Source organism: Saimiri boliviensis, chromosome 14 (assembly GCF_048565385.1).
Source record: "Saimiri boliviensis isolate mSaiBol1 chromosome 14, mSaiBol1.pri, whole genome shotgun sequence".
NCBI classification, from domain to species: Eukaryota; Metazoa; Chordata; class Mammalia; order Primates; family Cebidae; genus Saimiri; species Saimiri boliviensis.
Genome location: NC_133462.1, coordinates 42,820,639 through 42,830,624, shown reverse-complemented (window position 1 = coordinate 42,830,624; position 9,986 = coordinate 42,820,639). Strand labels below are relative to the sequence as shown.

The following is a 9,986-nucleotide window of genomic DNA, read 5'->3' as shown; positions in this document are numbered from 1 at the left end:
CTCTGTTGCCAGGCTTGTGTGCAGTGGCGCGATCTCGGCTCACTGCAACCTCCGCCTCCCGGATTCAAGGGATTCTCCTGCCTCAGCCTCCTGAGTAGCTGGGATTGCCGGCAAGCGCCACCATGCCTCACTAATTTTTTGTATTTTTAGTAGAGACGGGGTTTCATCATGTTGGCCATGCTGGTCTTGAACTCCTGATCTCAGGTGATCCACCCGCCTTGGCCTCCCAAAGTTCAGGGATTACAGGCGTAAGCCATCGCTCCCGGCCGGGAGTTAAAATTAAAAAAAAAAAAAAAAAAAAAAACCCAAAAACTTGGATAACTTCCTGTAGTCCCTCATCAACCCATTTTAGAGATGGGGAAGCTGAGGCTCAGAGAAGGAAAGTCACTTTTGACACCTGCCTTCTCAACCCAGGCTGCCCAGCTTTGCGGCGTGGGTGCTGCGGACCTGTGGGAGGGTTTTGAGCAGGGTTTGGGGGACTTGCTGCTCAAATACGTTTGGCATGGGGAAGAAAGACTTCAGGGGCAAGGCTGGAGGCCAGCGCCCTGGAAGATGCTGATGTCCCATTCTGAGCTTCTCCAGCCCATGTTTGATGCTACTACCATCCCTTGCAGTTCTAACCGGTCGGGGCTGGGAGGGGCTGTTTTGGGGGGATGAAAACAGTTTAAGCTAACCTTTAAAATGTTTATCTTGGCCATAGTGGCTCACGCCTGTAATCCCAGCATTTAGGGAGGCTGAGGTGGGTGGATCACGAGGTCAGGAGATGGAGACCATCCTGACCATTTTCACATAGTGAAACCCTGTCTCTATTAAAAATACAAAAATTAGAGGGGCGTGGTGGTGCATGTCTGTAATCCCAGCTACTTGACAGGCTGAGGCAGGATAATCCCTTGAATCTGGGAGGCAGAGGTTGCAGTGAGCCAAGATTGTGCCACTGTACTCCAGCGTCGTGACAGCGAGACTCTGTCTCAAAAAAAAAAAAGTTTATTTTGAGTTGGGTGCAGTGGCTTATGCCTGTAATCCCAGCATTTTGGGAGGCCGAGGCGGGTGGATCACTTGAGATCAGGAGTTTGAGACCACTTGGCCACCATCTCTACTAAAAACACAAGAATTAGCCGGGCATGGTGGTGTGCTTTTAATTCCAGATACTCGGGAGGCTGAGGCAGAAGAATCGGGAGATGGAGGTTGCTGTGAGCTGAGATCGCACTAATGCACTCCAGTCTTGAGCGAAACGGCAAGCCTCTGTCTCAAAAAAATAAATAGGCAAGGTGTTGTGGCTCATACCTGTAATCCCAGCCCTTTCGGAGGCCGAGCTGGGTGGATCACCTGAGGTCAGGAGTTCGAGACCAGGCTGGTCAACATGGTGAAACCCCATCTCTACTAAAGATACAAAATTCAGCCAGGTGTAGTGGCGGGCACCTATAATCCCAACTACTCAGAGGCTGGGTAAAACTACTTGAACCTGGGAGGTGGAGGTTGCAGTGAGCCGAGATCGTACCATTGCATTCCAGCCTGGGCGACAGTGAGACCCCCATCTCAAAAACAAAACAAAAACACCCCCAAAAGCTAGATCACCTTTATGTTCAGTTTATAAAACAGCTGTGCTGAAAATGGTGGTGTTCCCAAGGGCTCCCTTACAGATAGGATCTTACTTTTCCTCTTTTTTTTGACAGTCTTGCTCTGTTGCCCAGGCTGGAGTGCAGTGGCACGATCTCAGCTCACTGCAGACTCTGCCTCCGAGGTTCAAGCAATTCTCTGGCCTTAGCCTCCTGAGCAGCTGGGATTACAGGCATGAGCGACCACGCCTGGCCAGGATCTTACTTTCCATGTAGTTTCTCAATGTGGGAGTCCAAGAGAAATGTTTTCAAGCGGTCCAACCGTGACTGAATTTGAACTGCTCTAGCAGAGCAAATACAAACGTTGGGGGGCTGCAGTGACAGCGGAAGCATAAAATGTTTTCTGGGCTGAGCTGGGACCTGAAGGAGGTTCACAGCCGTGAAGGTGTTTGGGTCCTATTACCGGTATTAGCATCAATCTCACAAAGGTTGCTTTCCTGAGATTCAAAGTCAGTCCTCAGGCTGGGTGCGGTGGCTCACGCCTATAATCCCAGCACCTGGGAGGCTGAGTCGGGCAGGTCCTTTGAGGTCAGGAGTTTGAGACAACACAATGAAACTATGTCTCTACTAAAAATACCAAAAAATTAGCCGGGTGCAGTGGCAGGTGCCTGTAATCCCAGCTAGTGGAGAGGCTGAGGCAGGAGAATGACTTGAACTTGGGAGACAGAGGTTGCAGTCAGCTGAGATCTCACCACTACACTCCAGCCTGGGCGACAGAGTGAAACTCCATCTCAAAAAAAAAAAGAAAAAGAAAAAAAAAAAGAAAAACTCAGAAAACAAAACACAAAACAAAATCAGTCCTCAGACTCCCAACCAGACTTCCAGAACCCACAGAGAGGCAGACAAGTGAGCGGATGCTTATTACCCGATTTATTAGAGATCTCTTTGACATAAAAAGAGGGGGTGTGGCAGGGATGGGTGGGGCAGGGGATCTGGGCTGCATACCAGTGTTGTCTGGGGCCAGGAGTGGCTGTATGGTTTCAGAGGCGCCCACGGCTCTGGGTTTGAGGGACACAGCACCCTCATCTCTGCCACAAGGCGCAGCGCTTCGGATTGTCACGCACCAGACCACGGGGCGGAGCAATGGAGCAGAACCCCGGGGCAGTTAAGACACGCGAGGTTTGCAGTTTAATTTTGTTTCGGAATCAGTTCGGCCATAAAAATGGGACTGGGGTGGAGACAGGCAGAGCAACTGAGCCGCCAGAGGAGGGGAGGAGATGGCGGGCGCCTGTCCTGGGGTGGGGACTGAGGGGCTGTGGAGACAGTACCATGGTGAAGGACCCCACGGCCATGGGAGTATTGCACTGAGCCAGGTGTCAGGGGAACGGGGACATGTCGGGATGGCTGAGGGGGACGGAGCCTGGCAGGGGACACATGGAAGTTTCCACCTTGTCAGTCTCAGAGGAAACACCTTTTAGTCTTTACAGTACAGGAATTCGGACACTGTCCACATTCTCAGTGGACAGCAGCCCTTAGAGGTGAGCCAGGAGGGGAAGTGGGCATTGGTCACCAAGGTATTTACAGACTTCCATCATGGGGGGCAGCGGGGTGGGTCCAGGGCCTCTCTCTCGGGGTCTGAGGGAGGCCGAGTTCGCTAACTATTATAAATAGGTCTTGCCGTCCTCCCGCCCTGCCCCTCGGCACAGTCAGTGGAGCACGTCAGCCTCGGTTTACAGTTCTCTGAGAAGGAACCAAACAACGCAACCAACACGAAGTCAGTCTCCAAAGGAGTCTTGGAGACAACACGAAAATAGAAATGTCAAGATAGCCACAGAGGTTTGCAAATTTCTCCGGCAAGTGTGCGTCGGCCGGGCACTGGTGTCACGTGACTCACTCAGCAGAGGGAGGCCACCCTGGACGTGGTGCGGGGCCACACCTGCTGCTCAGAGTCACCCCCACAGGCTCCTGACGTCTCTGGTGCCAGGGCTCTGGGCAGAGGGACTTGAGGACTCCCTGGGAGGCTCAGTGTGGCCTCCGGGGATGCGGGCCTTTGAGATGATGACGCCCCTGTCCCCCTTGGTCATCCAGGTCCCAGACACCCCTTCTGACCTATGCCCCCAACCTCCCTGGGGTGCCCACTGGGTGTCCTTTGGAGGCATAAGGCGGGGGCTGATTGGTGGGCGGCTGGTACCAGCAGACGGGCACCAGGCTGTGAACTGGGGCCAAGGTCACTTCCCAGGGCTGGACAGACCCTCTGAGCAGGCAGGGAGGACCCTACATTGGCTTGTCCTGATGGGTGCTGGGAGCCACGCGGGTAGCTGGTTCCCGTGGAGGGTCGTCCCCTCTCCTGGGCAGAGACTCGAGGGCTGGCTTGTGTGGAGTGTACCCTCACTGGGGGCCTTGGGGAGGGGCCGGCTTCTCTGCAGGCACAGTGCGTGGGCTGCGAGGGAGGCCAACGTGATGGGAACAGCAGGTGGCACCGTGTCGCACGGAGCTTGCCATAGACAAAACACAGACCCCTGCCTGGGAGGTTCTCTGGCCACCTCAGACCCCACACCCGGCTCTGCCAGGGCGGGAGAAGCATTTTTCCTGAAGGTGCGGCTTCTGCTCTGGGCCACCCCAGCTCCTCCCATCCTGGGCACGTCTCGGCAGTGGGGAATCCCTACGCCCATCACCAACAAGCCCCTCTCAAGGGTCCTAGGGAAGAGCAGGGTGGGCAGCTGCCCAGCTCTGGGCTCTGACCAGCACCTCTAAGCGCTGCGGGCCCAGGAAGCTGCCCAGACCGGTCTGGGCTCGGTCCCAACGCTGGGATCGCTGCCCTGCTGGAGAGTCACAAGCCAGAAACAGTCTTCTCTCCTCTCCTCGGAGACATCACATCACTCAAACAAGAAAGGCAGGGGACACCAGGCCAGTCCTGAAGGCGATGCCTGCGGAGCCCGGCCTGCGCCGCTAGCCCATGCCTCCAGGCGGAGGGGGCCGGGAGCCCGATCTTCCGCCCTAAGCTGGTGTCCTGTGTCCCAAGGCCCGGCCTCCCGCTCTGTCCAGCCTGGAAGAAAGTGTCTCTGTCGCCGTACCCTCCATCGCAGTTGCTCGGTAGCCGCCATCAGAAACGAAGGACGAATCCCGAGCCCTAAGCTCCGCCCGAGGGGGTGGCGGCCGGGGCAAGAGGAGGCCTGGCCCTCCAGATGCGGTGCTCTGGATTGGAGGTGCTGGAGGTTCTTGCTCGAGGGGCACCTGGGAGGTGGGCGCCAGGGCCCCACTGTGGCGGGAGCACAGATGCTGAGCGGCCACAGTGCTCGGCAGGGTGAGGGCTGTTCCCACAGCTGACACTCAGGTCACATGTCCTGCATTGAGGCCCCCAAACCCGAGCTGAGGGTGGGAGGGTCCGCTTCCCAGCTAGATGGAGGCGGAGTGGGTGGGACCATACCCTTGGCAGGCCCATGGGGTCCCTGGGGCTCAGGTCCCCAGAGGCCACTGGGAACAGCCTGGCTCCCTCAGGACACATGCAGGCACAGCAAAGAACCAAGGAGTGCAGTGGATGGGGTTCTTCTTTGTCTGTTTCGTGTGTGTGTCTGTTTTGTTCTTTTCCTAAAAGCGAACACGCGCTTCCGTCTCTGTGCAGAGCAAGGACTCAAACGCGATTTGCCGCTCGGGAGGGCCGGTCTCGCGGGGGCAGGCCGCCGACGGGGGAAGGGGCCTGACCGTCGGCATCCGTGCAGGGGGAGGACGAGGTCCGGTGGGCGGCGAGGCGGGCGTCTCCCGAGCTCCGGGCCTCAGCGGGGTGGGCGGCGCCTCTGGGGGCGGCCGGAGCGGAAGCGGTGCTCGGCGCTGGGTCGGGGACTGCATAGAAATTACTGCAAGAGCAAGAGGGCGGGTGAGGGTGGGAGGTGGGCGGCTCAGGGACCCCCCAGCCACCCGCCAAGCCCCCTGCCAGGGACTGGCTTCCTTGGGCCAACACAGGCCCCGAGACACTGACCCCACAGCCACCCCAGCGCCAGAAAGCCCAAGGTGGAGCTCTGGGCGGCCTGTGCCCTCCCGCCCGGGCCTCAGTCCCTGTCTGTCCCGGAGGCTGGGGACCGCGCTCAGTAGAACCTCGGACCCCGCGGGGCCAGCGGGCGCGCCTGGGCCGCACTTACTGTGTCGCTCTCGCCGTCGGAGGCCGGGGGGGCCTGCGTGCTATAGTGGAGCGGGGAGTACACCCAGCTCCTCTCATCGGTGGGCTGGCGGGTGGGCGCGTGCAGGAGGGCGCAGAAGAGCAGGGTGCGAGGAGGCGCGAGAGAGGCAGAGGGAGAAGGAAGAGACAGGAGAACATAAAAGAGGCGAATCCCCCATGGAGGACGAGGGGCGGCTCGGCCCGGCTGCCCCTTTGACCTGGTGGACCCGCTCCCAACCTGGATGGGCCTGGGGCCTCCGCTCAGTGTGGCAGGGGGCGGGGGGGGGGGGCGGCGGCAGAAAGCGGTTAGTTCAGTCGAAGCAGGGCCTGAGACAGTGGGTGACAGAGCCGGCGGAAGCGCGTTGGGGTCGCGACCTGGAACCCGATTGTTCCTCCTCCTCCTCCACAGCCCATCCCCACCGCAGCCCCCAGTCCTGCCTGCGACACGGGCACCAGCGCACGGGCTCCTAGGGGCTCTCTACGGGAGTCCTGGGAGGTCGGAGTGCTGGAGCTACTTCCTGACACAGAAGCCTTTCGGGACTTTGAACACACGGCTGCCTGTGCGTGGGCAGGGCCAGCCCCCTCTGCCCACACAGGTGTGCTCAGGAGAGACTGAGGCTCGGGCTACTTGCCCTCTAAGAGCCCAGAAGGACACAGGGACAGGCAGGTCCAGGGCAAGGGACAGGCAGAGCTGTCCCCAGCTGTGCCCGAGGGAGGGGTCCCCAGTCTGGGTGAGATCTAGTGGGGAGGGAAGGTGCGTCCCTCCAACACCCTCGCCCTGCCCCGGGTCTCCAGCTCCCCCTGCTCCGCCTGCCCCAGGCTGCTTCCGCAAGACTCCAGCCCGGCCTCCCCGGCCTCCTCCTACATCCTCCTCTGTCTCCTGTCACTGCCCTAGCCTTCAACGCCCCTCCTGGCACAGAAGACCTGTGATTTCCACCGGGCCTGCCTCGGCCCCCGTGTGCCAGGCCTGAATACACACCTGCCTGGCCACGTCCACCTGGTGTCCCTCAGCCCCTACACTTGTCACAGCCACAACCCCACAACCCCATCACCCCATCACCCCACGACCCACTGCTCGTCCTTCCAATCAGGACAGCGTTTTATCCATCTGCGGACCAGGCCAACCCACACCGCTTCATCAGACAAGCGCCCTGCCTGTGCCAGCTCCCAGGTGCCCAAGCTTCACCTGGGGGGGCACCCTCTCTCCTGCCTCGAGCCCCACCTCCGCACTCTCTCCCAGGGCCCAGCTCTGTGCTCGTGCCACCCTGCCCAGTCCTACAGCTTCCACCAGACCCCTGTTCCCAGACCTTGGGCACCGAGCTCCCACCCCTCGAAGCCAAATCTCAGAGGACTGACTCCGGCACCAATGTGCTGGGACCCCAGCAGAGGCCTCGCCTGTTCCTCCAGGAGGATTGCACGTGCAGCATGGAATCCCCGATGTGAAAATGGCGGGTCCAGCCCACCCCGTGTCCCTCGAGGGCCTGGCGTGGGGAGCCACCCTGGGTGCTCGGTACTGATTTGGTGGCTGACTGATGGCTCCCATGGGGACTTGAAACTGTGGGGCCAAAACCGGGTCCCCACCGGAAAGAGCTGGCCCACGGGGAGGAGGGTGGCAGCAGCTGCCTCAGAGCTGCTCTCCAGGGTCGGAGGGTGGGGGGCGTCTTGGGTGGCACTGTGCACATAGCACCTGGGCATGGACAGCAGTATCCCTCTCCTACTGTGTTATAAATGGGGGTACAGGCCAGGTGTGGGGGCTGATGCCTAGAATCCCAGCACTTTGGGAGGTCGAGGCAAGTGGATCACTTGAAGTCGGGAGTTTGAGACCAGCCTGGCCAACATGGTGAAGCCCTGTCTACTGAAAATACAAAAATTAGCCAGGCCTGGTGGCAAGCGCCTGTAACTCCAGCTACTCAGGAGGCTGAGGCAGGAGAATCCCTTGAATCCAGGAGGCAGAGGTCGCAGTGAGCTGAGATCATGCCATTGCACTCCAGCCTGGGACACAAGAGAGACTCCATCTCAAAAAAAGCAAAGGGCAGGACAGCTGACTTCCTTGTCCTGCAGGAGTTGCGGCGACAGAAAGGGACCCCCTCAGCCACCAGCCGGGCAGGCAGGGGAAGTGGGGGGCAATGGCAGCTGGGACCCAGAACCAAGGGCAGAGCCTCGCCAGCACTCAGGCCGTGGGGTGTTCTGAATGGCCGTCCTGCCTCCCCCCTGGCCCCCACACTTCTGCTCCTGCTGTGCCTGCTGCTGCTGAGACCAGCGACAACTTCTGCCCCTTCAAACCCGGTGTTTTCCAAAGTCCAGGCAGCCCGCTCACTGGCAGCCTGTGCAAACTGCTTCCTGCCTGCGGTGCGGTGGCCGGCAGGGCTGGCTCTCTCTCCAGGGCTCCACCCTCCCAGCAGGCCTGATGGGCAGCTCCTTGTCCATCTCTGGGGCATGGCTTGGAGGGTGGCTGGCTTCCTGTTGGCCCCGTGGGATGGAGCTGCCTGGTGTAGCCGGGGAGGTGGCCTCCACCTCTGGGGTCACTCCAGAGTGCCTGGCACACAGCGGTGCTCACAGGCATGTGCTGATGGGCGGGGAGCCAGGGCGGCCTCCAAGGGGGCTTTGTCTCCAGGAGACACTCCTGCTTCAGGTCTGCACCCCATTCTGGCTGTTCAGTGCTGGGCAGGTTTCTTGGCCTCTCTGGTCCCTGGTTTTTTGGTCATAATGACAACAGCAGGCCCTGAGGATCCTACAGCTAGCTACATGGGGCCCATGTAGTGTCCATGGGAGACTCCTTGAGAGCTCGGGTACCTGGATTTTGACTAAACCATGTGGTCTCCCAGGCTGGCTGAGGCCTCAGCGTCCCTACCTGTGAGGTGGGTGTGGAGACAGCATCTCCTCCCATCTCCATGGCCCTACAGTTTGGAGCCCAGCCCTGTGGCCACTCTGCTGACCTGTGCGACCTCCCCCACGCTGCCAGCAGATGTCCCTTGGGGGCCAGGGCAGCCAGGTCTGTACGAATGAGAAGCGTCCACCTGAGACACCCTGACCCGGAAGTGCTGGGTCCAGGGGCAGGCTGTGGGCCTCAGCTGTGCAGCTGGCGATGGTGCCGCCCTATGGAGCGCCCGGTTCAATGCGGGACCAAGTGACATTCCCGGCGATGCACACAGCTCGGTGCCTGGCCCGGACCCAGCCTGGCTGACCTCAACTGCAGCCATGATTTCCCCAAAGCCCTTCTGGAAAACAGCGGACGCTGGATCCTGTGCTTCCGGCTGGGGACCTGCGGCTCCCTCTGCCCGAGGGGCACTGCCCCTTCTCCCCAGGGTGGCCGGCTGCGGTCACTTACAGTCCCCGAGGCGCTCAAGGTCACGGCCCGCAGTCGGCGATGGCGGGGAGAGTAAATCCAGTACCTCCCATCCGTGAACTGGCCGGGCGGGCCGGGCGGGCGGGAGGAGGAAGGAAAACAGAGGACAGTGGATGAGGCGGCGACCCCGCGGTCGGACGGGAGAGGCGGTGGGAGCGGGTGGGGACAGCTGAGTGCCAAGCGGAGGCGGGGTGCAGGGCAGGGTCGGGACTGAGGCCTCCCTTCTCCTTTCTCTGCTGCCCACCCTGCAGGGCGTCAGGACACAGACACACAGCAGGATGTGGCCCCGGGCCCCGTACCATCCGGAGACCAAGACACGCACAAACCAGCCCTGGAGAGAGGGGTGGCGACATGGGGTGGGTGGGGGCAAAGGCACGCGGCCTGCCCCTCCCTTCTCCAGGGCCAGGTGGGGGCACAGGGACCCCATAGGCACCCCTGGAGATAGCAGGGGAGTTAGAAAGCAGCCAGTGGATGCCCCCAAAACAGGTCCTGAGGCCTGGTGCCCGCACCCTGCCCACCGTCCCGGGGGTGCTGGATGAGGACAGGCTGTCTGGGAATCAGGCTGCAGCCTCCCGCCCTCCCTGTGACCTGAGGCTGCCTGACCCCTGAGTGGGGCCACTGAGGAGTGCAGATGCTGCCTGGACATCCCAGGCCTCGCTGGCTACCCAGCAGCCACCTCGTCCAGACCCTGGCAAAGGGCAGGCGGGATCCCAGGTCCCCAGGGCCGGGCAGACCCAGCCCTGCCCAGGAGCAGCCCCAAGTCCCCAACACGCGGCGTGGGAGCAGGGAGCCCTCCTGCCACTGCCTGTCACCCGGCCCTCCTCAAGGACGAGCCCACCTGGCCATGCCCACGGCGACAGGAAAAAGGTCCTGTTGCCACAGCCCTGCCTGGACATCTAGGCTGTCAAGGGCGCTGGGCTGTGGCCTATGC

General features: G+C 60.8%; 1 protein-coding gene across 6 annotated transcripts in view; it reads right to left on the bottom strand.

Annotated features, from left to right (window-relative positions):
• Positions 1-2,471: 2,471 nt before the first annotated feature.
• PIP5K1C (phosphatidylinositol-4-phosphate 5-kinase type 1 gamma) overlaps positions 2,472-9,986 on the bottom strand; it is a 64,090-nt gene continuing 56,575 nt past the window's right edge. For 2 of the 6 annotated variants that reach the window (XM_039466096.2, XM_074384801.1), the window contains exons 17-19: positions 9,038-9,115; positions 5,693-5,776; positions 2,472-5,410 (exon numbers count right to left, since the gene is read on the bottom strand). In XM_039466096.2, the coding sequence (XP_039322030.1) occupies positions 5,408-5,410; positions 5,693-5,776; positions 9,038-9,115 (165 nt within the window). In that variant the 3' untranslated portion in view covers positions 2,472-5,407. The other 4 variants (XM_039466097.2, XM_074384802.1, XM_074384803.1 and 1 more) reach the window with 3 other exon arrangements.